The sequence below is a fragment of the Caenorhabditis elegans genome, chromosome X, assembly GCF_000002985.6.
Source record: "Caenorhabditis elegans chromosome X".
NCBI lineage: Eukaryota > Metazoa > Nematoda > Chromadorea > Rhabditida > Rhabditidae > Caenorhabditis > Caenorhabditis elegans.
In genome coordinates, this window is record NC_003284.9 from 1,838,539 (window position 1) to 1,864,801 (window position 26,263).

Here is a 26,263-nt window from a genome sequence, read left to right on the forward strand (position 1 = left end):
TCTTTTTAAAACTAATGGTACTCGGCTCACAGACGGTTTTAAGACTTGAAAATGAAGATATTAACGTAGAATTTTTCGAAAAATTTTATGGAGTACATGATTTTATCATATGGTGCCCCTATTTGTAGTGCACCCCCCTTAAATTTCCATGTATGTTTTTCTCTCTTCAAACTCACGTAGCTAGGCTTAAAAGTGTTCGTTATACTTGCAATTGGACAGGTAAACGTAGAAATTAATGGTGAATTCTATGGAATACATAATTTTGTGTTACTTTGGATCCTAATTGTAGTGCACCCCGTCTGAACCTCCCTGTATGCTTTGCTCTCTTTAAACCCACGTAGCTAGGCTGACAAGTGCTGGGTATACTAGAAATTAGACTTATAAACGTAGAATATGATGGGGCATTTTTTGGAATACATAATTCTGTGTTGCAGTGTTCCTAATTGTATTGCACCCACCTAACCCCCCCCCCCCCCCCCCCTTCATCTTGAATGCTTTTCTCTCTTCAAGGTCTTGTAATCCAAAAGTGTTCCAAAATGCCCAAAAATGATACCGAAACTTGCAATTAGACAGATAAACGTAGAATTGAATGAAGAATTTTATGAGGAAAATAATTTGTTAACCAGTGTTGCAAATTGTAGTGCACCCTTCTTAAATATCCTGTACGCTTCGCTCTTTTCAAACTCACGTAGCTAGAGTAAAGCGTAAAGTCTTCGTAATATTTGTATTTAGACAGATAAACATAGAATTTGATAGGAAATTTTTTGGAATACATATTTTTTATCCATTGTGCATAATTGTAGTGCACCCTCGTAAAATCCCAATTTATTTTTTTCCATTTCTAAACTCGCGTAGTTGAGCTTAAAAGGTAGCTATGTTTATTAATTGTATGCTTATCGAAAAAAAAAACAATTACTTTTCAGATAGATAATACACATTTATTGAATAAAACATTAAAAAGGTGGAAATTATCACGGTACTTCGTTCGGATAGACCAGATGCAGGATACCCAGTTTTTCACAAGAGATTTACAAGAGTTGAGCTGGATGAAGCGAATTATAACACTGTCCGTTTCCAGGAAGAAGCTGTTGGCTTTTTCTACTTTCGGGATGTACGTGGATTCTACTGTGTATTCTTTGAAAAGCCTCCAGCTGTACGTCGGTGGCGAACTCTAGCTTCTTTTTGTCCATGGCTCGAGGTGCTCCTGTGCCGTTTGTAAAATTTTTTAAAATTAATAGTTGAAATACCGTATTTCGTCTATTAGTCTTGCACGCTTATTTTTGTCAGATCAGCAATACTATTAGTAAACTTTGACAGTTTTGTCCTTTTTTTGGATAAATTGAATTTAAAAGTGTACGTATAATATTGGAAAATCAAGCTACGATTTCAACAAAAATCGATAACTTACACAAAGTTATAGGGCTCTTGGAAATCAGTCTTACATCCCTACGGATCTATTGAAAAATAGTCTTGAATGCAAGTCTAATAGAGGAAATAGAACATACAATTTTTGATATCCAGTACTTCCAGGGTGGTCCATAATCACGGCGACCACTTTACGACATTGTAACTTTTTTTTGAACAGCAAGCAAAACAAGTGAATATATACATTTTATTGGTTAAAAAAATCGAACACAATGACTTGTGTAACTTAACATTTATCACCACCTTGGGCCGCACAGACCAGCAGGTAGCCATAATTATGGACCACCCAGTAGTGCACCTCCATGAAAATCCATAGGGTGCTTTTCTCTTGTTAAACTCGCATAGATAGACTTACGAAAGCTCAAGTTGATTGAAAATATAATAAATTAGTATGTAGATTGGGTAGGTTATGGAAAATTTTAGCGAGTACATTTTTTCTTTTGTACATACAGTTTTCAATTATAGTGCACCTTCCCAAAATCCATACGTCCTTCAATATAGACTTACGTAGTCCTTCATAGGTTGTTCCACGATAAATATGCAAGGGTGAATGTGTTTTTTTAAAGTTTAAAACATTTTAGGAAACACATAATTTTGTATTTTAAACACAGGAAATTTATTTTTCAAGAAAACACATCGAAAATGTACACGATTTGGTAATTTGTAAGGTTCGGGAAACTAGAAGATTTGGACAAAAACATTTTGAGATCTAACAAGATCTGACGTGGGGCAAGATTTTCACAGTTAAGTGGAGAAAAAAGCTCAACGGAATGATTGAAAATATGAATAGTCGTAGTCATAGTCGGCAAATCTACAGACGTAACTTCATCTTGGCAAAGGGACACAGGGAGTAATGATGAAACTCGGTTTCTTCAAACTCCATTTTCTTGCAATATCTGCAGGTATTCCTCTGCTTCTCACAATCTCGCGACGAGTGCTTTCCCAGACATTTGTCGCAGAGATCGTTCTCCTTGACAAATTTTTCTCTCGAATCCACGTCTGGCACAACGTGGCACTCGTCTGCTCGGTGCAGCTTTTTGCAGTATTGGCACGGACGAATCACCGTTCTGCTTTGGAACTGCGGCTTGCAAATCCACCGAATCGGCTTGTTGTCTGTCGGCGATCTGGACCTCAGGCGATGTCTGCGGGTGGCTGAAAATAGTTAATTTTATTGAGTTTTCAAATTTCCATATTGCATTAAAATATCTACACTGTTTTTGGTCGGATTAAAAGGTTTTCCTTTCTACTAGTCATTTGTCAATAAATATGATTAGCTAATTCAACTCAGGCCCACAGGCTTAGCATCATAAGCTTTTTAAACGTGTAGGCCATCTATAGGCTGAGGTCCAAATGGTAGGTCCCCAGGCTATTTGTAGATTAGTAAGCTTTGGTTTACAAGCTTGAATCCAGTGTCCTAGACCCATGAAGCTAGGGCCTCAGGATTGAGAAGTAGATTCATAGGCCTGAGGATAGATATTGATTTTGAGAACTAGGGGTTCAATTAGCTGATATACAAGGAGGTAGGCTCATAAGGTTCAGTCCTCAGGCTTGGGTCCATAAACTTAGTGAGCCCATAGACTCAAGATCAAAAGCTATCGATTTGCTAGAACCATACAAAAACCAAAAAACGGATATTTTTAAAACAGCATCAAATGCTAAAAGTTTGGTTTATATTCAATCAAACGTATATTTTATTAGAACTGATTAGAGATAACCAATCCACTTTAATCCCAAAATTTTTAAGGTAAAAGTTAGAAGCTTACAGTCACGTTGAAAACCAGATCCTTCACCTCGGAAGCCGTGTTGATTTTTGCGCTCGTACAAGAAAGAGAATTCTGAAACAAACAAATATTACAAAAAGGTTTTCTAGTAAAGCAAATTGCTCACCACTGGTTGATTCTGCATCATTGTCAAATGTCTCGTCTGATTGATATCCCTGCTTGTAACCATGGGACATTGAGACATCGTGTGGTGGGCATCTTGGGACAGCTCTATTGAAATGTGGACCATCTGTAAGTATATGCTTAACTAGAGTTAGTGCAATTTCTACATCCGTCTCTAAATTGACAGTTTCCATTTTTTTTTTCGGTTTTTCAGGGACAAAATCCCCCCTGAAAACTTACCATTACTGTAACCGCTTCGGTCTCTATTTTTTTGATATGAACTCTCACTTTCATCGATGTTTGAGTGTTCTGAAAATGTGAGGTTTTTTATTGTGAAAAACTGAGTAATGACACTTTCTGAAAGGAAGTTAAAAAATTTCCAAAATTCAGAAACCAGACGCTTCAAGTACCTAGCCTATTCTTGTATCAACTTTTCTATTCCAAAATAAACTTACCATCATTGTGATTGCTGCAGTTAAGAAATTTGGATTGGAATTTTTCCGTTTGGGGTCCACGCTGATCTTGGTAGTTGTTTGGTGTACGGTTTGAAAAGCCTGAAAAAAAATGTGTTGTTTTATATATCTTAATGGTGGTCGGAGAACTAAGACAATTTTTGCTCTAAATGACAAAATTTTAAAAATTTATGTGATTTTTCCTTTTTCCTAAATTTTGCAAAAACTAAGCAAAATGAATTAATTATTAATGAATAACCCGCGCAAATGGGTGACGTCGTTTTTGATTTTTTTTTGTGGGTTTTTCGGGATTTTCATTGTCAAATTTTCAGACATTTTTCAGCAAGAAAGGGTTCTTTGTGATATGCTATTGATTTTTTGTCCAATGTTAAAGTTTCAACAAATGTAGTTCCAATTTTCAAATGTTCATTACGGAAATATATCAGGAAAACTGATAAAATATGTTTTACATCAGTAGTGCGAAAAATGCAAAAAAATGTCATAAATGACGTCACTCATTTGCGCGGAAATTCGAAAAAAATAATTTAAAAAGTTACAACATTTTTAAAATTTTTGATGGTCTATTTTTTGTCATTTCTAAAATTTTTTAATCTTTAATTTTTAAACCAATACAAAATTGCAAATAATTGGACTGAAAATGTATTGAAAATTTTATTCAATTCTGGTTCAAATAAAATTCTTCAAAACTCTTACCATCATCAAAGTAGTCGCGATTCTGTCCTCCATTATAGCCGTCTGAATCCACATTTCTACGGTGATTGAACCCACTGTCTTGACCTCTTCGCGCTTTGCTATCCCGATTTGAATGACCTGCAGATGAAAAGAGTTTTGAAAATGTGAACAAATTTCTTTTTAATTTTGGATTTTTTGGCAGGCATCAAGCATGAAATTTTGCGGCCGAAAAACACAAAAATGCCAAAAATGACGTCACTCACTTGCACGGTAATTCAAAAATAATTATCAAAATATAAAAACTGTCACATCAAATTTGAGCGACTTTTTAAAAAAAAATTTTGCAAAAAACAAAATAATACCATGATTGGATCCGCTGCGGTCTTCCTCATGTCTCGTACGGAAGCCTCCATTTTGATTGAAGCTCTGATTTCTGCTGTTTTCCATCCAGGTAGATTCATTACTCGATAAATCTGTAAATCCTTTAAAATTGCCATTACATGTACATGAAAATTAATGATTTTTTTTCAAAGTTTCAACAAAAAATTGGAAAGCACCAATTTTTTTCAGACCTTTTTTCGTGAAGGAAATTTAATAATCGGAATGAAATTTGCTAAAACTCTGAAATTGACCAAAAAATCGATAATATTTTAAACATAGAAGCTAATGCAGAAGTTTTTAGGTAATCGAAAAAAATATTATTACGTTCAATGTAACGATCGCGAGCTTCATCACGTTCCGACTGGAATCCTTGGTCCTGACGTTGACTTCCGCTGCTTCTCATGGAACGGCTCAAGAACTCTGTAATAAACATCTTGAGTTTGATAAATTATTACTCACATAAACATTTTATTGCTCAAAAAAATACCCCAACTTTGGTTTTAGTATTGGCTTCTCGAGTAGGAAAAAATTGAAGTTTCAAGAATTTTTATTTTTATTTAAAAATCCACCTCTTTGATCTCTGGCGGCGTCATCACGTCCAGATCGGAAACTATCTTGCCCTCTACAGTGGCGGCTCCCGTTGTCATATCCTTAAAATAATGTTAACTTCACGTTTTTCCAAGCTTCAAGGTGTCATACCGGCGTTAGATGCACCTTGGGGCTGATGTTGTCTGCCAGGAGAGGAATTGAAAAAGAAACCACTGGACAATGGCTGATGTCCATCTGAAATTATTTGGTAATTATTTGAAAATTAAAAAAAAATTCAGATCTAATCTTGGCGGAACTTTGAATTTTTGTAAGCTTCTCAACCCTACTTTGATTACTATACGGTCTTGATAAGTTTTGAGCCACTTGTGCATTTTGAGCAATATTGTCAGTTCCCGTGCCAATAACCAAACGACGCCCCAAAATGTAGGCTTCTTCATTTTTTATTTCAAAATCCGGGAGCTTGTTAGTTTCAATTTCCTCATTGCGAATATTCAAACCCTCCAGAAGCCTGGGCACGTCTAGCCCGCCATCTTTTAGTCGGCCCAGAAGAGTAGACCAGTCTTTTGAAGACAGAATCACTTGACGATTGTCTTCTGCAATGAAAATGTCTTATTTTTTCCATATCAATTTTTAAGTAGAAGAAAATTACAGAAACAACTGAATTTTATATTGATATCTGCAGAAAATGTCTGAGTGTTTTTTCAGTGGTTTTTTTTTCTTTGGAGCTTCAGGAAAAATGCACAAATTTGTCAAGTTTCTAGCACTTTCCAACCAGAAAATTGGAGTCTTTAAATGTAAAACGCGTTATACAATACCAAAAATAATTTGAAATCCTAGTTATATTTAACAATTTTTTTGGCAAATTTGAACTACTGTGAAACATTTTTTGAGCAATTTTTGTGGAGTAACTAATTTTTTTTTTTTCTAAATTTGGTTTCAAAACAAAATCCTGTGATCTTACGTTTCTCTTCGGAGTTTGAATAATCCTGAGCCACGGCAACAGTCTCTGAAGCTTTGCTTTGAACAATTTTGATAACACTTTCTGAGCCATGCTCAACTTGCTCCGAGTTCCCTTTTGTAACCGAGTCACTTTCTGGCTTTTCTTCTATAGTGTCTTCATCGATCTCTTCCGGGTTTTGGGAGACATTGGATTCTTCGCAAGAGAGATATTCAAACTCTGACTGGGAACTGAAAAAATAACAGAATTTTCAAGTTTTTTAAAGCCATTTTCGTGATAATTTATTAACAGGCACACAAAATTTTAACCGCTGCAAGGTTTTAGCTCACATTAGACGTTTTGGAATTTTGAACCGCTATGAAAAATGTATAAAAATTATTGAGAAGTTTTTCATTAAAAATTTGGTTTACTTGATCACATTTCAAATTTATATGTTTCTCCAAAATACCTTTTAACTGAAGTCAGATATAAATTTAAAAATTTGAAATGAAAACCTTTTTTTTTCAATTTTTAGTTGGCATTTGTCATACGTCATACTTTTTGCAACTATTTGAATTGATTTTTTTTCTGTTTCAATATAAATTTTTAGTATAAATTCTCACCTGTTCGATGATGTAGATTGAGACATTAAATGTCAACACGTGTGGAAACGGCAAAGTTTCTGAAAAAAAAAGTATTAAAAATGTTTGGTTTGAGCGAAAGAAAAGAAGGAAACGATGAGAATAGTGTTTTCAAAGAGACGGGAGAAGAGAGCGCAGAGAGATGAGAGGGTGTGAGAGAAAGAGAGGAGTCGATGAGTGTCCGTAATGGCAGCGAAATTCAAATTTTGATCATTGGAAATTCTATTCGTGAAGGAGAAAGTGTGAAGAGCCAGGGCATTTTTTTAAAATTTTTTTGAATCATTTAAAGATTGCAGGCTCAAAATATCGTTAAAAAAAGTAATTAAATCAAAATAATATGTTTAAAATGAGCAAATTTACCTTATTTTTATTTTTTATTCATTTGAGTAATCAAAAAATAAATCAATACGCACAAAACAACAAGATTTCCCATGTTAAAAGGTGAATTGATAAGAAAGAGTGCCCAAGAACAGCTGTATGCATTGAAACAAATGGGCCACCCGGCGGACCACCAAGAGCGATAAAATTGTAATGGCATTGCACTAACATGCACACCGGAATCAATAACTTGTAGGAGTTATAACGTGTTTGAAGGAGAACAAACGGTCAAACGTATAGCCTACAATTGTGCTCAAAAGGACAAATTTCGCTATGAGATTTTGCAAACAATTTTCCAACAAATTTTTAAAGTTGTTCAAAAATTCAAAAAAAAACCAGCTATTTGGATATTTCCTATAAGTTAATTTTATTGCATATTTTGATATTTTCCCTCATATCATTTCGTCGGTACATTTAGTTCTATTTTAAGCCGGCAGGTAACCGATTTCGATGGTTTTTGGTCACTTATCGGTTTTAAATGTACTTTAATCAACGAAATAATATGAAATTTGCGATACAAAAACTGTAAATGATTATAAGTTCATTTCCACCTGCTTTGACGCGGAAAAGTTCACAAAAGTTAAGATTTTAACTAAAAGTTTTTTTTAATTTACCGCCTAAAAATTTTAAAATCTTCTAGAAAAGTCTCTGTGTTTTCTGGAGTCTTGTCACAATCGTTTCAAACAAAAATTTCTGTGTATCTAAAAATTAAATTGGCAGAGTTCTAGGTAGAGCAGCAAAACTTTTTATTAATTTTAAAAAATCTCAAAAACGCAACAATCCAAAGTTGAGAAAACTGAGAAGATTCACCTAAAACCCAACCTGGTATCGAAAAAATATGGAAACAAAGTACGAAAACCAGAGAATAAGAAAAACATAGGTCACCGGAGATGAATAAAGAATAATCAATTCTACGTTCCATACAGTTCAAAGCTAGGAAGAGTGAAACTTTTCAAAGAGCTATGACCTAGGAAAAATTGTGGAAATCTTCATGACGAAACTTTGGAAAAAATGATCTATGAATTTGAGCTACTTTCTAATCGGTGATAATGGTCAGGTACCAATCTCGATAAGATCAATTCCTCTTCAAAGAAATTGCTTGGGTAAAAATTGAGAACAGGAAAAAAATTATGGCATTATTCAGAAATGTACTTTGGAAAAGGGAATTCGGAAATGAAGAAAATTATCAGGATTGGCAAAACAAGTTCAGAAAAAACAGTAATTGGCAATAAATTGAAGAATAAATTGAAATCATATTAAAAATAAAAGAAATAACAAATTAAGAGGGCCCGGGTCCATGCCCTTGCAATTTTTTCCGCTCCTTGGCCCGTTTGTTCATGAAAAAATTAGCCACGCTTCTGTAGCCCAGGTTCAGTTGAACAGCCAATTTTTGAACTTCTTCATGATTTGGAGACTTGTTGATTTCAAAAAGAGCCATCATCACTGCAATTTCATGCTCGGTGAATGGGCTCTTTGTCTTCTTGGGTGGTGAACTCGAAGAGCCGTTGCCGCTGCAAAGTTCGATTTTAATTTTGCTTAAACAATTAGAAATCGGATTTTAACCCGAAATTAATATTCTGAGCCACTATTTTGTTTTGCCAAAAATTTTCATATCAAAATTTTAATCAATTACATATTCAGGCCTAGAGTTTTCCCTAAAATTTCAAAACGGCTCAAAATAGTTTAGAATTTTATACAGAAAACTTTTCAATAAATTTTGTGTACGTTTCAATCGTATATCTTGCGATTTTTCGTATATTAATTACTGTTCTAGTCAATGAATAAACAGCTTTTTTTTACCTATAGCTTTAGAAAAAAAATCGGACAATTTTTAGTCTGTCAGATTGCTTCAAATAATTTTTATTGAAAGTACTTACCCAACCACAGTTGGAGTCGCATTCTGCACAAGAATGTGTGCTTCAACTGAACGACGGACCGGAGCCGAATTCTGACGGTCCTCGTCAAGACTGACTCGGCTTTGTGATCTTGTCGTAGAACGTTCCGATGATCCTTCTACATTTGAAAATGTTTCCGAGTGTTCGCGGGCGGGCAGATCATCCCGCTTTCTCTTGCCAGTTGGAGGTTCTGAAAAAATTGATTATTTTTGTTTTATAATTAAAAGTTTAATGATTAGTTAGTACACCTGCAAAAATTTTTTAAAACTCACGCTTTTGTCTGGAAGGGTTTCCTTGGTTTGACGGCTGAGCATCGCTTTTTTCCCCTTCTTCTTCTGATTTTTCTACGGAATTTGTAGTCATGTTGCCAATACAAGCTTCATCGCTTTTTGTGTCTTTTTGAAGACTATCAGTTGCTGAAACTTCTGGAGCAATAGCTGATGGCTCTGAGATCACTGACGGAGCCACGTTTCCATGAGGATCCTCCACGCCTTTAAGAGCCATTTGAGGCAGATAGTCCGGGCCATATATAAGCAGTGCAATGTTATGGGCCTGTGAGACGTCGGCCCGAAGAATGATGCCACTCATTGTTTTCTGCGAGCCAAATGGCAAGTCAACTTTTTTCTGAAAATGTGAAGTTTATAACATTCACATTGCTTTGGAGAAAGGTTAGAGTTTTCTCATTAAGCACATACTTTATATAATCACAATTCTGATGCTTGTTAGAGCTCACATTGTTTTTTTGATTCAGGATATTTTTGTTAAGATGAAAAAATTAGAAAAGAAAACATTTTGACAATATTAATTTACACGAAATCTTGCAAGAACTTTCCAGAAAATAATGATAAAATGACTCACTTCAGGATCGCAAGAGGTTGGTCCTGAAACAAAATGCTGGGACATCTGAAATTATGATAATGGAAATAAAATACAAATAGATAAAATATAAAGATAAGGACGCCGTGCTTAAGAACACTGTTCGAAAAAAAGAAAAAAAACCCAATTGTTACAAGTGTTTTCAAATATTTATTAATTTGGAGGAGTTGAATAGATAAATTGGGAATCAGAATTGGGGGAGCACCAAAATTATTGAGATTATCTATTTATGGCTGCTCCAACGCCTCGACTCTAACGGTGGCATTCCACCAAGTATGTCTTCCAATTATTGTTCCGATAAGCTTGGTGATTTCTGGATTCTGTTCCAGCCGCGGTACACGTACATTTTGGTTGTGTTGAACTTATCGCCAATTTAACTCATTCCAATGACGCCTTGATGACATCACATCAGAAGCCGTATCCTAAAAACGAAAAAATTAAATATTTGACTTTCTGAGCACATTTTTCATTGAATGTGGAGTTCACAAGACCTAGATGAAAATGATTTTGAACACCCACCAGTCAAAAAATTGATTGTAAAAAAGGTTGTAGAGCTCACAAGCTCAACTATTGATAAAATTCGAAGAAACACTTACCTAACGGAATTTTGACTTCCAAAAAGAGCTCCAACGAAACGGGTCGTTTTGACTCGAATTTTGAAGTCAGTGCCTTCGGAAAAAAAACACGAAGCATTGGAAAAAACCATTGCGAGAGTACAGGAGCCATATTTGATGCTGCATTGAGCTCCAATCAACAATTTTTTGCAAATGCTCGGTTGCCAAAAAGTGGTCCCGAAAAAATCTCAAAGTTCAAGAGAATATTCTAAAAATCCTAAATAATTTTAGGCCAGAGGTGAGAGGATAACCACCGGTGTGCAAATGTGTGGCAGCGAGTATCACAAAGTGCATTTCCTCTGCGTCTCTTGCCGTCACCTCCAAAAATCTATGAAATGCAAAAGGTGCCTACATTTTGTGAGATAATACCAGCGGAGCAATGTTTTTTATCAGATCACGGCAAAAATCATAACAGTGAGCATTGGGGAGGAAGAGTGTAATAATTTGATATGGGCTAGGTTGAGAATCTGGAAATGGTTGGATGGAATGCTTGAGCTGGAATGCTTGAGCTGGAACGGTCAAAAACGTGATAAGACAATAAAAAGAGAAAAGACAACAAGAGAGTAGATCAATTTTTAGCTTTTTGGATTATTGAGATTATTGATATTAGGAGTATAACTAATCTATACTGTGCTCAACAAAATTTCAGAATAACGCAAAGAGATGGATAGTAGAAAAGGGGTAAAACCTGTGAGAGAACTTCAAAAATGACACACAACAACATAAAATCCCCATGACGGCGTAACACACGTTAAAAATTTCAGCTTGAAAAGAGGCATCAAGAACACCTACAGGTGGCTGGGTCCTGGTTGGTTGCTCGCGTCGGTCGCGTCGGCGATGACATTCTCAACGACAACGTCTTCCTCGTCGAGCTCATCCTCGGTGTCGGCTCCGTTTCCTGTCGAGCGAGACGAGCGACTGATTTGCTGGTCAATGCGAAGACGACGGCGCGAGTTCATGAAAAAGTTGCCGACTGTGGAGAAGTCGAGCTCCAAGGTAGCACTCAACTTTTGACGCATTTCACGAGTTGGACGATGATTTTGTTGAAAGGATTTCTGAAGGGACTTGAGCTGGGTCTCCGTGAACGTGAGGCGAATGACTTTTACGCTGAAAAAAAAAACGGTTGGTAAAGTGGATTGTAAAGTGGAAACATTTGAGCCAAGAGAGACTGGTAAATTGACAACATATTTTGCTCAATTCTTTAAAATTTCAGAACTGCCATTTGAGCATAAAAAAAAGCCAGTGAACAAGGATTTACAGGCTCTCCGGATTAGGGGGATAAAGCTTCAGGATTCGGCCTAAAAAGTTTAGGACTTGCGCTTAAAATTTCAGGCCCATGCACTTAAGCTTAAGCCATTAGGCTAAGACTTTTAGACTCGAACACTCAGGCTCAGGCGTAGGCCAACAGGATTAGGCCCTCAAGCGTAGGCCCTCAAGCGTAGGCCCTCAGGCTTAGGCCCTCAAGCGTAGGCCCTCAGGCGTAGGCCCTCAGGCTTAGGCCCACGGCCTAGGCCCACAAGCTTAGGCCATCAGGCTTAGGCCCTCAGGCGTTGGCCCTCAGGCTTAAGCCCTCAGGCGTAGGCCCTCAGGCGAAGGCCCTCAGGATTAGCCCCTAAAATCCGGAGCTTAGGCTTAAGCACTTGGGCTTACCTACTTCGCTGCTACTACTATTTCTGGTCTGATTCATTTTTTAGGAAGCTGTTCCTTAGCGCCAAGGAAAAGTTGCAAGGCATTTAAAATCTGTTCAATAGTTTTTTTTATGAGCAAAACGTGTTGTCAATTCACGAGCCAATTAGGAAGAAAAGAAAACTCACGTTTTTTTACGCTTTGCTGGAGTTGGCTCATCCAACCCGGTAATTCGCGCAACATCTTCTTTCGGCAAAAAGCACAACGCACGGCGAACGTCTGGATCCAAACCAAGCCAGTTTGACATACGCTGAAACGTGGCACGACCATTCTTCATGACACTCCACGGCTTTGGCATTCGAAGCAAATCCGACAGTGTTCCTTGACTTCTGGCAAGAATTTTCTCGGCAAGTGCAGTCTGTGGAATGCAGCGCTCTTTGAGCTCGCTCAAAATACGTCGAGCAATGTCGACAGTGTCGAGCTCTTCGTCATCGCCAATTTGCGCGTTCATTTGAGCAGAGAGGTCTCCGATTTGAACTCCATCCCAGACACAGACTTCACCACCTGGTTTTGGAGTTGCTGAGCTCTGCTTCTTGGGCGCCAACTCCTCGAGCTTTGGTGTTTCCTAAATATTAGAAAATGTCAGACTTGTTGCAAACAAATTCGCAACTCACTGTGGCTCTTCCCTTTTTAGCCGTGTAGTCCGGAGACGATACTGTAGAGGTCGACGACACCGACGAGCCGCAAGTTGAAGAAGCTCTGACAGTCGTCGACGATTGTCGCTTGGTTGCAGCCTTGCTCTGTTCCGGAGTGGTTCTGATTTTTGGAGCGCACTGACTGAAAAAAATTATTGAGCATGTTCCAGAGTTGGAGCCCGCTCCCATCTAGTCCTGGCTGGGCTTTATTTGGTCGTTTTAAGCTTTCTGTGCAGCTTCTCAGATTTTTGCTTACGTCAAGGTTTCAAAGCTAGAAATTCATATCAAAGATGTTGCTCCTTTACTGTTTTTAAAGTATTGCGTCGAAAGCTACTCACCTTTTTGTTCCAGGAACTTCCTTTTCCTGGGATTTTGAAGAGGCGCGAGAAGAATTGCCGGTGGTTTGCACAGTCTTTTGGGACTCGAGAAGCTTCCCTGAAATTTAGAATTAAACATGAAAGATGCTCCCTGTATTTGTATTTGTCATTTTAGGTTTTGTTCTAGGAAACTACTAATACTACTACAACTGCAAAAAACTGTTCCGACTCACGCTTCAGTCTTGTAGACTCCCTTCGTGACGACTGTGGAGCCTCGTCTTCTTTCTCTTCGTGATCTTCTTCAGTCTCATTTTCCACAGACTTCAAGCTTCTTGTCAGCCTCTTGCTGGTCCCATCTCCATCAGAACTTTTGTCGCTTTTCTCTTCGAGTTGCTCAGTAACAGTTGCAGAAACTCCCGGCTCCATTGTCGACTCCGCAGTGTGATCTTCTAAGACAACCGACTCTAGTTGAGCATCAAGCTCCGCATAATTCCTTTCCGGCGGCACCACTTGTTGTGGGTAGTTGTGGCCGTACAAGAGCAACGCAATGTTGAGGGCTTGTGATGCGTCCTTGTCCAGAGTGATGCCGAACAACGTTCGCAGAGTACTGTACGGCAGATCTTCGCGTAGATCTTCGTGTTCGGTCTGAAAATCATAACGTGCTCCAAAATGGAACTTGGAATTGGGCAAGTTTCAAAAACTCAGGTTCTAGAAAAGGAGAAGCCTTCTTAAAAACATTCAAAGCAATTTCTGCGCTTCAAATTTCAATAACTCACTTTGAACTCGCGTAGGCTGGCAGACCCGGTTCCTGATGAAGCTTGAAATTGCTGAGACATCTAAAAAATATTATGGTAAAAATACAATGCAAAATATATACAAGATAAAAAAGCCGTGCTTAATAACACTAGTTGAAGAAAAAAAAGTTTGAAGATAATGATTAGTTGGGTTTGCAAATTTTTTATATTCTTTTATGATTCAAGAGGGATTTAGAAAACTGGTGGAAAAAATGGGGACAAGCATGTTTTGGAAATCCAATCGTCTCATTGGTGTGTGAGCTCTCTTGTAGATTCCTCACATTCCTCAAGTCGTCTGTGGATTCTATCAGATTCAGCGTCGCCACGGAGCAAACTGTCGGCTTTCCACGATCCAAGAGATCCAAGACTACAAAGACCATGGCATTGGTATAGCCAAGTGTGATCTGAAAACCAAGAAATTGAAAAGGAATTCTTAACCTACATATACTCACCGCTCAGAAAAAATAATAACTGAAGATCCACGCTAGCTGCCTGATGGTATCCGTATTGTGTTGAGGTACGTGCTGGAAGTTCTGCCAACCATGATACTTTTCCGAACAGCAACGGCAACATCGCATCTCGTGAAATCAGGCGCCGGCCAGTTTTCGGCAAGAGTGCTCTGAACAAGACTCCGATCCTTTTGTCGTAGGTTCCTAACGATTAGGTGTTGCTCTCAACAGGAGATGTTCAGCTTCTGATGGGTGTGATTGCTGCCAACTTTTTTCGGATCCGTTGCGTGATGTGCTGGCCGGTATCTGAAAAATAAAAAATTGGATTACCTAAGTCTCGCTCCATTGTTGAGCTCAAATGTTCCTAAAATACTTACCGCTTGGAATTCCACCAAAAGACTCTCCAGCTAATCCCTTTGACCATAAAAGTGCAAGATTTGAACTTGAAACCAGTGTCTTTGGAGTAGTGAAGAAAAAATCCGGAAAAACTCATTGCAAGTCTTCTCTGGTTGATTAATTCCGTTCCAAATTCAAAATTGTACTACCTGAATAGCAGATAAATCCTAAAATATACCCCAAAATACCGGCCTTTCAGAATGGCCTAACAAGAGACCAATGAGATCTTAGGCCACCACATGTGTGAATACCTCTGCGTCTCTCGTCGGCTAACCCCCAAAAATCAATGGTATGCAAAAGTGGCCAAAAGTGCCCAAAATGTGCAGCAAAATTCCAGCGGGGTGATTTTTATATAAGAAAACACCAATAATCATAACAATCAACGCTAAAGAGAAAGTGACAATGTGAAATATTTTGAACTGAGCATCTGAAAAATGTGTTATGGCTGAAATGTTATGGCTGGATTGGGATCGGTCACAAAATTGATAAGGCAATGAAGAGGTATGGGAATTGGATGGGGAATTAATACAATTAACAATTAAAACAATCAAGGATTTTATATTAAACAGAACGATAGTAGTCAATTTTTTTTTTGGGATTTTTGGAATTTTTCAATTTTTTTGGAGGTTTTTGGATTTTTTGTTAATATTAAACTTATAAAATTATTGAAATTAGGAAATTACTGTACATTGTACACAATTCAAACACACGTTCATGCTAAAACACGAACAAATTTAAGCGGTGAATGGGGGACCTGTGAGACTGTGAGCTTGAAAAATGACACGCAAAAACTAAAAATCACCCATAAAATAGCGTACACCGTATTGAGTGATGGTTTGGCAGACTACATCTATTGCTAGCGCTTTTAATAATGGTGGCTGGGTCCCGGTTGATTGTGATCAATGGCGTGTTCGGCGACAAGGTTTTGACTGACCGGTGCAGCTTTTGGAAGACGACGGCGGGCGTTCATAAAGAAATTGCCGACGGTGGAACGGTTGAGCTTCAATGTCGCACTCAGAGCCTGTTGCATTTCGCGATTCGGACGATCTTGTTGTTGGAAGACTGTATGCAACGAGTCGAGCTGGGTTTGCGTGAATGTGAAGCGTCGGATTCGTTCGTCGCTGAAAATAATTAATTTATTTGTTTATAATTCTTCGAATTCTTGACTCAAAGCTTAATCCGAAGCCTATAGTAAGCCTTAGATCTTAAGGCCTGAGGTCTAAGTCTTTAGGCTTCTAAGAGTTTAGACTCAAGCCTTTCTCATGTGTCGAGAAACCGGGAAAAAAACTAACCTAGGCGTTGTTTGGCGTGCTCTTTTTGCTGGAGTTGGCTCAGCCATCCCAGTGATCCTCGCAACATCTTCCTTTTTCATAAAGCACAATGCACGACGAACTACCGGATCCAAGTCAAGCCAGTTGGCCATACGCTGGAACGTTCCTCGACCATTCTTCATAATGCCCCATGGTTTCGGCTTGCGGAGCAGATCCGACAGTGTTCCTTGGCTTCTGCCTAGAACTTTAACGGCAAGTGAAGCTTGTGGGATGCATTGCTCTTTGAGCTCGTCCAGAATACGATGAGCGATGAGTTGAGTGTCGAGCTCTTCATCATCGCCAATCTGCCTGTTCATGTGAGCCGAGAGATCTCCGATTCCAAGGTCTTTAGCATCAATTTCTTTGGAAGCCGGGCGCTTGACCCCGCGGCCTGGTTTCGAAGTTTCTAGAGACTTCGGAGTTCTTGGTGCAGTTCTGCCTCTGGATTTCTTTGCTGGAACTGGAACTGGTAGTGCAGCCACATAATTGTTCACTGGATATGGAAGCAGAGCATCGTTGGAGTCAATTGAAGCAAATGGAATACGTGAATCTGCTGAAAATGCACACGTTTTGTATATTCTCATGGTTTTAGCTTCAACTTACCATAAGTATCTCTTGCATAATCCATTTGGTTGCTCACCTGAGCAACATTTTCACTGTCGAAACTCATTTTCCTAGACACCAATTCCTCGAACCTCGGCTCTTCCTAAAATATAGCCACACGTTAAATTATGTTTCAAGAACATTCAAAACTCACTGTATCTCCTCCGTTTTCGGTCAAATAGTTCGGCGACGATCCCGATGAGTACGACGAAGAGGACGAAGAAGAAGACGATCCGCACATCGAAGAAGCTCTGCCAAAGTCCGTTCCATAGTTTCGTGTCGTTGAAATTGGAGGCTCGCAAACGGACGGTGCAATTGCAGCTGGCTCTGGCTCGCTTTTCACAGTTGGAACGTAGTCACTGAGGAAGTCCTCTGGGAAGTCGACGACCTCTCCGTAATTTCGGTATGTGTTGGAGAAGTCCATTATGCAGATCTTCTGTTTTAGCTGAAATAATGAAAATTCAGAAATTTGAAACGCAATGCTTTTATGTTTTTGCTGACGTTCTCTAATCTGAGCTCAAACGGAGCCAAATCTTCAGCAAATTAGGGCTTGGATTAATAAAATCTAAGTCCTAAGCCGCTTTCGAAAAGATGTATGCCCGAAATGTTCCGAGAAACGATTTAAATTAAATACTCACCTTTTAATTCCCGTTTAGTGATTTCTGCTGAGATCCCGAAGAGTTCCACCCGTTGTTTGCACTGTTAATGCAGGAAATTTACCTGAAATATTGAAATTTAATAAGAAAAACTGAGCAGAATTAACAAGATTGAAGAAGTAAACAAAATGGCATTCAAAACTGCCGCTCGCAGCAGCCAAGTGAGTGTTTTTGTGTGTTTTTTGCTGCCGTGGGGAGGCCCGTCGAGCGCTCACCAGACGTGCACCTAAATAGCGCACGGAGACAAGAGGTGCAGACGGCCAGCGTAAATTTCGGGCGGGAAAAGGGGGGAATGCGCGCTCTATTGAGAAGGGTGGCGGGAAGTTGCGACAGAGGTTTAGAGGCATAGAGGTTCGAATGGAGAGGAATAGGGGATGGGAGAGTATATCGAAGAGAGAATGGGATGGGAATGGGCTCAAAGAGCACGTGGAGTATGCTAAGCTTAGGAAGTTAAATTTTTGAAGAGTTGAATATGTTTTTAGACACTTCACCTCCCGGAAGGTAATACACAAATCGTTTTGAATTTGAATAAAAAGTTCATTATCTATTAAATATGGATTGTCGTTATTGGTGATTTAGTTTGAACACAATTTTGGCAAATTTCCAAAAGGCTATGCTGCAAGTTTAACAATGTAATTGTTTAAAGGTTTTATGACAATTTTGAACAGTTTTAAGAAAGAAAAGAGAAGCGCTTCCTATGATTTTACCCGTACTTTTGGAATTTTGAAAAGTACACCTTATGGTCAAATATTGCAATTTTTCAAAAATATGTTCCATACTAGGTTGCATACTTTGTTTGGTATTTTCTGGTATAAATGACAACTCCGAAAAGAGAAAAGAAGGGCTTCCTATGATTTTCCCGTACTTTTGGAATTTTGAAAAATTAATGATTTTGGTCAAAGGCCAGCGCCAGTACCAGGGGAGATTTTGTTTAAATACTACACTTATAATGATTTAAACCTACCGAATATCATAATAAAATAATCCAAACAATTTTTAGATTTTTAACTTTCAATCAGTTTTGGCAAAATGTCACATTTTTGAAAATTCCTTAAAATTATGGTGTTTGAGGAAATCCAGAGCAATGTGGAATGATGTATCTACGCCGAGAATGTTTTAACACGAGTAATTAAAACAAGACTAAAGTATAAAAGTCGTAGAAAAAACCTTTTTTTTTTTGGCCGACTTCCAAGATTATAAGTGGCAAAAGCTGGGGAATTGCCACTTTTTAACAGTAAATAAAAATTTACTAAAAACTTTTTTGAAGCGTTTTACTATTTTCGGTCATATTGGAACCAATGTAGTTTTCTTAAAACAATTCCTTTACTGGTGCTACTGCTCCTTTAAATATAAACAGTCAAGACTTTATTTAAATATTTCACAACCAGTGGTACTCCGCTTATAAAATGTTGCTCAATTTTTTGCACAATTTTTTTCAAAAACAGTTAAAAATGTTTTGGATTAACATTTTATTGGCATTTTGATTGAAAAACCTTTTCAAACAGTATTCGAAAACGGAGACAGTAAAATGTAAATTATTACACATTTTTGTAATTATTTTACCAATTCACCAAAACTTACACTGCTAGGTTTGAATAATTTCAATATTTTGGCAGTGTACATACTTGACTTTTCTCATCAGGTTTTAAAAAACTCTGGTGTTCCAGTCAGGTTGGCTGAAAAATGCTCAATTTCCTACATTGCGCTAATTTCACTTCAATCATCCCAAATTCAATTTTCCATATTTTCACACAATTCATAATACTAATGTCTTATCTCCATCCATCTGCTTTCTAAAACCTTTACCATCGACTCATTCACAATCGATATTCTTAATGATCCATTTTAAGACGGCAAAACAGCAGCTGTGTTCTCCCCGTCATATATTGCAGATAGGCCGTCCTGGCACTCTTCCAAGTATTATATGAGCAGGGAGGGGAGACAATCTGTAATGAGCAGGAGACAATGAGTCAGAGAGAACAGGCATGGTCCTAATTAGTAGACCAGCTGCTCGCACTGGGGGAAATTGAGAGGTAGGGTGTATTGGCAAGTTACCAGGAAAATACCGAAGGTGCTAATTGCGAACTTATCACGTTTGTTTCAATACAAACGAGTCTAGTAGAAAGGGTGGGATAAATTAAAAGATCAGAAATAAGAGTTAAGGGCTATGATCTTCAAAGGCGGTGGCACATATTTCGGTTGTCAATATCTTTTTTTAAAAACTGACAACGTTTCTACCAAAAATCCATTGCGTTCAAAATAGGGCTCCCAGACGCCGCGCGCCGCTGTGTGTATGTGCAATGAAGTGCGACAGGTATTTATTTGGAGCGGCCGACACCTTTTTTTGGGTTCGACAGCTTGGCGTGAAAAAATTAAAAAAAAATTAAAATTAATTTGACGGGCGAAAAATGCACTGAAAAAAATTCCATCTCGACTTTTTGTTAGTTCAAAGTTTGAAGGTCTTCATGCAAAAGATATTGGCTTGAGCTGGATCAATCAGGGTGTAACTGACATAGAAATACCCAAATCCCCCTTCTCTTACCGCAACCCTCTACGTGTCTTATACAAAAACGTCCATTCAGGGTGCCCCTTTAACAAATTAATCGCGATTGCCAGCGGCCTCACCTGCCTCTCCAACTGGCTTGCCTCCTCCTGTCCGCACTTCCCTGTCGCTCTCTTCTCTATTCCAATGCCGCAAGCTCCCACGTCCTCCCATGTGGTCTAGTGGTTAGGATTCGTGGTTTTCACCCACGCGGCCCGGGTTCGATTCCCGGCATGGGAAGTTTCTTTTTTTTTCGTGTTTATTTGAATTTGCAAACACATTTTAACTCAATCTTCACCACCAATGATTGAAGAATGGGGTGAAGATCGTATTCTTGTTGCCCGGAAACCGAACAGAGCGGCAAACTTTCGCATTCTCTAAAATGAGAAAGTTCATTACTAGGCGAAATTAACTCACGTGGTGTCAGACTGTCCCATAACGGTATGATCTACGAAAAATGCGGGAACTTTTTGCCCAGAAAAGTGTGACGTCAGCTTAAGCGTGCGACACTGGTTGAAAAATCTGGGTCTCAATTCCCGCATTTCTTGTAGATCATATCGTTATGAGAAATTTTGAATACCAGTTTTTTTCATTTCTGTCTTATTAACTCATTCCAACAAATTTTGACATTTAACCAAAACTACGAAACAAAATAAAATTCCTCAGACTAAACTTTTTTCTCAAAATTTTCCCATTCTTTTCCCGTAATGAAACTAATAAAACGGTTGTCCCTCACAACGTGAGTGGCAGGAGACCTTTCCGAACATTTTTAGTTTTTGTTGTGGATTCTTTTTTGCCTGGCGGGTAGAATAATTTAACATTTTCTAAACATTCTCTAAGTTTTGGTGAAATAAATTTGGGTATTCCAGGAAATTTTTTTGTTTAATGTTTTGCATATTTTGTGCAGTTATTTCGAAGTCATGTAGGAAAATGAAAACATGTCTTGTTTTTTCCAGAATTGTTTAAAATAGAGAGTAAATTGTTTGGGGAAAAAGTTGCCAAAGTTCCCTAGTGTTCACTTAATTCTTCATTAACAGAATATTATTAATCGGTGAAAAAATTCATTAAAAAATGCACTCTGGTAAAACAACTCTATAAATGCGATCTAGAAATTTTTTTACAAATTTTGAAAAAAAACCTGCATTTTTTTCTTCAAGTACTTCCGAAAAAAACAACATTTTTTCACAGGTTGTCTCAAATCTCCAAAATTACAAAACATCTGAGAAATGAAAATAGTCTAAAAATTAAAAAAAAATTTCAGTTATATCACCTATACTCGCTGTTTTTTCCTATAAAATTCTTCCAATTCTATTGCCACTGTCACCCTCAAGGAATTCATTTTCTGCGTGACGTAACGTAGCAATCTCCCCCCAAAAAAAGATGAAAAGGAAACGGAAAATTGGTCGAAATCTTGATCAATGTGGCAGTAAATCTTTCTACTCCACCCCTTCTCACACCCTCAATTCGCATAAATTGGTTTTAAGGAAGGCGAGGTCGGCAAGATATTTGAGTGGGTATTCTGAAATCACAGTTTTATTATTATTGGAGTTTACTTTTAAATTTAAATTTTGTTAGAATCAATTTAAATTTGTTTAAAATTGAACTTTCAAAAGTTTAAAATTATACAGTACAGAGTTCAAAGTCCACTAAGAATCAGGTTTTGATTTTTGAATTTTATAGGGATATCGAGTACTAGAAACACATTGACACCAATTTTTTTGAGCACGTTGCGAAATAAATTTTATTGCAAAAACATCTATATCTATTAAAAAAAAACTTAACAATTAGTTTTAATTTAAAAAAAAAGTAAATTTGATGAATTTTCTAATATGAATTTGTATAAGTTTCAATTAATTTCTAAAATTATTGCAATACAACTAATTCTATCAGAAACTCATTTTTTTGAAAATTAAACTTTTTTCAAATTAGGTTTCAAAATTCAAATTTTTCCTGAAATTGTTTGAACCGTTTTATACCTGCTAATAAACAATTTTTCTGAAAATCAAAAAAATTGCTACACTTTTTCTCACAAAATTTCAAAAACTTCCAGACCTATGCTATAAATTTGAACATGTCTGCTCCTTCAAACAAGACGACTAGCTGGGTGAGTACTTACTGCGTAATTCGGACAAAATCATTGAGATTTATGACTTTGGGCATAAATTGGGACTTCAATTTTGATTTAGCTATGTTTTTTGTTGTAGTATGGTTTATGGAATGCTTTACTAAACTCATAATTCAAAGTTTAGCTCATGAAACCTAATTTACTGCCACAAACTAATGAAATTATCAACGATTCTATGTTTTTTGGTTTTGTATTGAAGATTGTAAGTTTATAATGAAACGAGAAAAATAATTTTGAAGACATCAACAAGAAACGGTACTCTTATGTTTTTCTGGAATCTTCTAGAACCTTCTGGAAAATTGGAAAAAAAATCTGGAATGTTCTAGAACCATCTGGAAAATTAGAAAAAATATTCTGGAATGTTCTGAAACCTTCTGGATAATTAGAAAAAAATTTGGAATGTTCTAGAACCTTCTGGAACATTATAAAAAATTCTGGAATGTTCTAGAACATTTTTTTTTTGAATTTTCCAGAAAATTCCTAGAATATACTAGAATTTTTTCGAATTTTCCAGATGCTTCTAGAACAATCTAAAAGTTTTTCAACTTTCCAATTTGAAATTTGGCAAAATTGAAAAAAAAATTGAAGTTTTAATTTCTCGCCAAATGTTTTCGAAAGCTAAAAATTGGAATTTCGCCAGAACAAATGTCTCAAAAAACTTTAATTTCCCGCCAAATTTATCAAGACATGTGTTTATGTTCATTTTTACCAGTTAATTGGTCGAAAAATGTTAAATATGACAAATATATAATGATAAAAATCAAAACAAAAAGTTGATACAAAAATTACGAAAAATTTTTTTTTTCGAAAAACTAAAAAGAAACTCTTGGTCTGCGGATTTTTAATTATTTTTTTGAGTTTTCATATTTTATAAAATATTTGAAAATATAAATTCAAGAAAATGCTTCAAACAAAAAAGGCACTATTTTGACTTTAAAAACTGAGAAGCCGACTAGAGAGTTTAGACCCAAAAAGCACAGAATTATTTTCTTTTCCAAATTCAGAAGTAATGAAGCAAGCTATAATTTTCAACCTGGGACTTATTTTGACCTCTAATAGTTTACCTTTAACATACGTGTCTTAAATCCAACAATTTTTCAGTGGTCCGACACAAAACATGTTTTCCATACGTGCACCAAAGGATATGAGGCAAAAATGATCAATGTAGTTGGGTATTCTATTCTCCAAGTTTTACTTGACTTGACAGTGCTTCAGCTGATGCTCCGCTTCTCGATAACGTCGTACCGATTGGATTCAAAAGTTAGATTTGGATTTTTCAAGTTCACACTTCCTGAAATTTAATAGTGGGCAAAAATTTATCTGAAAGGTTTTAGAACTTTTAAGAATTGTCTCTGAAATTTTCTTGAATTTTTACGAATTTTCCAAATGGTTCTAGAACATTTCCGAAATTTTTCGAATTCTCCAAAAAGCTTTAGAACATTACAGATTTTTTTCGAACTTTCCAGAAGGTTCTAGAAGATTTCAGAAATTTTACGAATTTTCTAAAAGGTTCTAGAACATATCCGATTTTTTTTGAATTTTCCAAAAGGTTCTAGAACATTTCCGAAATTTTTCAAACTTTCCAGAAAGTTCTAGAGCACCCCAGAATTTTTCGTGAATTTTCCGGAAAGTCGCGGTATGCCCTAATTTTAAGAAAACATTATTAAAAACTCCAATTTTCAGGATCTCAATTCTATCAACTTGGACCAAGAAATCGAGCCAACTGCTGATAACATCAAACTTGTTGCGCTTTTCTTCTTAACAACAATCACCGGAGCAGTTATCGCAGTGTACCGTCATGCTTTTGGAGCAGCTCTTTTAGTTCTCACACAAGTTGTCATGTGCTTTGGAGTTTTCAACTTGTTCTCAAAACCAATGATTATAGTCACTCTGGAGAAGTTCGGCTCGGAAGAGAATTTCCTCGAATCACAGTTTTTACTAGGATTTTACAACTGCCTGGTCACTTTTGCTTGTTGTTTGGTGTACTTTTTGCCAACGGTTCTTGGAATTTGGTTCATGTACTGCACGGTGATAGTTATGCTAGTTTTTATGGGATTCAAAGTAAGCGGAACTTAAGGTTATCAGTATTCATATTTTGAAATAAAACTGGATATGGTCAGGGTAGTAGTACTGTAGGGGTACTGTAGGATTTCAGAGTTTGGGGTTAGTGGGGGGCGTATTATCGGGGTACTGTAGTAGTACTGTAGGGTGTTTAATGTAGTTTTGGAAAAAAAATCAGTTTTTTCAGGGATATTGTGGTTAGTTGGCATCATGGTCGGGGTACTTTAGTAGTATTGCAGGGATACTGTAGGAATTCAAAGTTTGGGGTTACTGGGGGCATATGGTCAAAATATTTTAGTAGTGCTGTGGGTTACTGTAGGAGTACTGTAGTTTTGTTTGACAGTCTTGTCAGTATGATTACTGTAACTCTGGGAAAAATACGTTTTTGTCTTGGAAGGGGTATTGGTTCGGGGTTCGTGGGAGATATCCTCGGGGAACCGTAGTAGTACGTAGGAATACTGTAGGAGTACTGTGGGATTACTGTAGTTGTAAAAAATGGATTCTTGTCTTTGGAAGAAATACAAATTAAATTTTTTAAAAATCAGTTATATTTTGAAGCAACTATTTTTTTAAACATTTGAATTCAGATCTACGAGGAGCAGGATGCAAATATTGTGACGTCATCTCAAGCAAATGTTTCTACATCTTCCTCGGATAGAAGTACACCTGCCGAAACCGATTATTTCAGTGATAATAGTTCGATATGATTGTTTTATGCATATTTTATATAAAAATTGTAAAATAAATTGCTTAAAGTATTTTAGAGAGCTGGCTCAAACAAAAAACGTAGCATGGAAGTTATGAAGATTTTTAGTTCAACTCGGTTTTTCAGATTTTGCTCACAGCTGTTGTAATAAGTTCAAAAAATTAAAGATTTTAACAGACAGATTTTTTTCAAAATTTTCACTCACCATCTATACCTACAAATTGATTCTGACATTTACCACTGAAGTTTTCAAATGCATTGCCAAAAAATTATCATTTGTACAATATTGGCAGTCAATATTTCAATAAATAAATTGCATTGTTCCGAATAATACATGAAATCTTTCAAATTGCCTCCGAATTTTCCCATTTTTTCTGCCCCATTTTATCATCACGCAATCATTTTCAGGCTGTTGACTCATACTTTTCATTTGTTTTTATCATTGCAATCTCTGTACCAAAAAATCCATTTTATCTCAATCTTGTATAGTTTCAAAATATCCAAATCAACAAGAAAAAATACTACACAAGTATCCAAATTTTGATAGCACCACTTAGTTCAATCAGGCCATGCTACTCAAATTATGAATTTTTAATTAAAAATGTGTTGGTTTTTTTTTCTAAATATAACCCTCAAGTCAGATATTCTTCCCCAAAATTGGTCTTAATTCAAATTCATCAAAAAAGTGTACCGAGAAAAAAAGACGTCACTTGAGGTGTCACTGTTTGCTCACTTGTCACCGCGCCATTCTTTTTTCTTTTTCATTTTGAATTTGAATTATCTTGCCCTTTTGATGTTCTAGTTTTTTTTTCAAATTTAATAGTTTACAGTTACCAAAAATAAAATTTAAACATGTTTCTACTAGTGTATAATTCTTTTTGAAAACCGTTATCGGAACAAAAAACGGAAATAGCTGTTCTAGTTGTTGGCAAAACTGTAGGTACGGTAGAGTAGTAGTAATACGGTAGATTTAATGTAGTACTGCAGTAATATTACGGTAGATTTAAAGTAGTACTGTAGTAGTAGTACGATAGATTTAATATAGTACTGTAGTAATATTACGGTAGATTTAATGTAGCACTGTAGTAGTAGTACGGTAGATTTAATATAGCACTATAGGAGTGGTACGGTAGATTTAATGTAGTACTGTAGTGCAGGAGTACTGTAGGAGTTCTACTGTAGTAGTACTGTAGGGTGTTAGAAGTGAAAAGCTGTTCCAGTACACTAGTGGCTTGTTATAGGTACTGAAGGAATACTGT

General features: G+C 36.8%; 6 protein-coding genes and 2 non-coding genes across 9 annotated transcripts; 3 read left to right on the top strand and 5 right to left on the bottom strand.

Annotated features, from left to right (window-relative positions):
- Positions 1-2,015: 2,015 nt before the first annotated feature.
- T26C11.4 lies at positions 2,016-7,008 on the bottom strand. Of its 2 annotated transcripts, none has more exons than NM_001270060.3 (13): positions 6,944-7,006; positions 6,345-6,571; positions 5,710-5,976; positions 5,534-5,617; positions 5,404-5,484; positions 5,159-5,254; positions 4,816-4,926; positions 4,475-4,591; positions 3,764-3,862; positions 3,549-3,617; positions 3,313-3,435; positions 3,189-3,260; positions 2,016-2,577 (listed from the first exon to the last, which is right to left on the bottom strand). In NM_001270060.3, the coding sequence occupies exons 1-13, from the start codon at positions 6,967-6,969 to the stop codon at positions 2,237-2,239; spliced, it is 1,713 nt and encodes a 570-aa protein (NP_001256989.1). In that variant the 5' UTR covers positions 6,970-7,006; the 3' UTR covers positions 2,016-2,236. The 2 variants fall into 2 exon arrangements, with proteins under 2 accessions (NP_001256989.1, NP_001256990.1); NM_001270061.5 differs by having other exon boundaries at positions 2,020-2,577; positions 4,816-4,935; positions 6,944-7,008.
- Positions 7,009-8,069: 1,061 nt separating this feature from the next.
- Positions 8,070-10,137, bottom strand: ceh-41 (Homeobox domain-containing protein; the record flags this gene model as incomplete). The annotated part of the gene is made up of 4 exons (NM_075939.4): positions 8,070-8,850; positions 9,217-9,424; positions 9,507-9,858; positions 10,093-10,137. 4 exons carry the CDS (start codon positions 10,135-10,137, stop codon positions 8,619-8,621), a joined length of 837 nt encoding a protein of 278 aa, NP_508340.1. The 3' UTR covers positions 8,070-8,618.
- A 103-nt stretch (positions 10,138-10,240) lies between these two features.
- ceh-21 (Homeobox protein ceh-21) lies at positions 10,241-14,198 on the bottom strand (the record flags this gene model as incomplete). The annotated part of the gene is made up of 7 exons (NM_001392732.1): positions 10,241-10,532; positions 10,707-11,831; positions 12,539-12,975; positions 13,025-13,187; positions 13,384-13,480; positions 13,596-14,007; positions 14,139-14,198. The coding sequence occupies 6 exons, from the start codon at positions 14,196-14,198 to the stop codon at positions 11,513-11,515; spliced, it is 1,488 nt and encodes a 495-aa protein (NP_001379670.1). The 3' UTR covers positions 10,241-10,532; positions 10,707-11,512.
- Positions 14,199-14,299: 101 nt separating this feature from the next.
- On the bottom strand, positions 14,300-15,311 carry T26C11.9 (uncharacterized protein). The gene is made up of 3 exons (NM_001392733.1): positions 14,983-15,311; positions 14,609-14,911; positions 14,300-14,560 (listed from the first exon to the last, which is right to left on the bottom strand). Exons 2-3 carry the CDS (start codon positions 14,727-14,729, stop codon positions 14,403-14,405), a joined length of 279 nt encoding a protein of 92 aa, NP_001379671.1. The 5' UTR covers positions 14,730-14,911; positions 14,983-15,311; the 3' UTR covers positions 14,300-14,402.
- A 24-nt stretch (positions 15,312-15,335) lies between these two features.
- Positions 15,336-17,634, bottom strand: ceh-39 (Homeobox protein ceh-39). Its single transcript, NM_075941.8, has 5 exons — positions 17,553-17,634; positions 17,069-17,359; positions 16,915-17,017; positions 16,294-16,864; positions 15,336-16,122 (listed from the first exon to the last, which is right to left on the bottom strand). The coding sequence occupies exons 2-5, from the start codon at positions 17,336-17,338 to the stop codon at positions 15,867-15,869; spliced, it is 1,200 nt and encodes a 399-aa protein (NP_508342.1). The 5' UTR covers positions 17,339-17,359; positions 17,553-17,634; the 3' UTR covers positions 15,336-15,866.
- Positions 17,635-17,934: 300 nt separating this feature from the next.
- On the top strand, positions 17,935-17,991 carry T26C11.10. Its single transcript, NR_102156.1, has one exon. It is a non-coding gene; the product is annotated as an Unclassified non-coding RNA T26C11.10 (non-coding RNA).
- A 2,289-nt stretch (positions 17,992-20,280) lies between these two features.
- On the top strand, positions 20,281-20,352 carry T26C11.t1. The gene has a single exon. It is a non-coding gene; the product is annotated as a tRNA-Glu (tRNA).
- A 1,831-nt stretch (positions 20,353-22,183) lies between these two features.
- Positions 22,184-25,005, top strand: T26C11.8 (XK-related protein; the record flags this gene model as incomplete). The annotated part of the gene is made up of 4 exons (NM_001374971.1): positions 22,184-22,216; positions 23,339-23,497; positions 23,921-24,298; positions 24,886-25,005. 4 exons carry the CDS (start codon positions 22,184-22,186, stop codon positions 25,003-25,005), a joined length of 690 nt encoding a protein of 229 aa, NP_001361948.1.
- Between the last annotated feature and the right edge of the window lie 1,258 nt (positions 25,006-26,263).

Coding starts and splice junctions, on each gene's coding strand:
- T26C11.4 (NM_001270061.5), bottom strand. CDS start 6,969: ATGTCTCAATCTACATCATCGAACAG. Junction 5,255..5,403: donor CGCCGCCAGAGATCAAAGAG/GTGGATTTTTAA, acceptor TGTTTATTACAG/AGTTCTTGAGCCGTTCCATG. Junction 3,618..3,763: donor CTGCAGCAATCACAATGATG/GTAAGTTTATTT, acceptor TCACATTTTCAG/AACACTCAAACATCGATGAA.
- T26C11.9 (NM_001392733.1), bottom strand. CDS start 14,729: ATGTTGCCGTTGCTGTTCGGAAAAGTATCATGGTTGGCAGAACTTCCA. Junction 14,561..14,608: donor GTTATTATTTTTTCTGAGCG/GTGAGTATATGT, acceptor CTTGGTTTTCAG/ATCACACTTGGCTATACCAA.
- ceh-39 (NM_075941.8), bottom strand. CDS start 17,338: ATGGACTTCTCCAACACATACCGAAATTACGGAGAGGTCGTCGACTTC. Junction 16,865..16,914: donor TTATGCAAGAGATACTTATG/GTAAGTTGAAGC, acceptor GTGCATTTTCAG/CAGATTCACGTATTCCATTT. Junction 16,123..16,293: donor GCACGCCAAACAACGCCTAG/GTTAGTTTTTTT, acceptor AATTATTTTCAG/CGACGAACGAATCCGACGCT.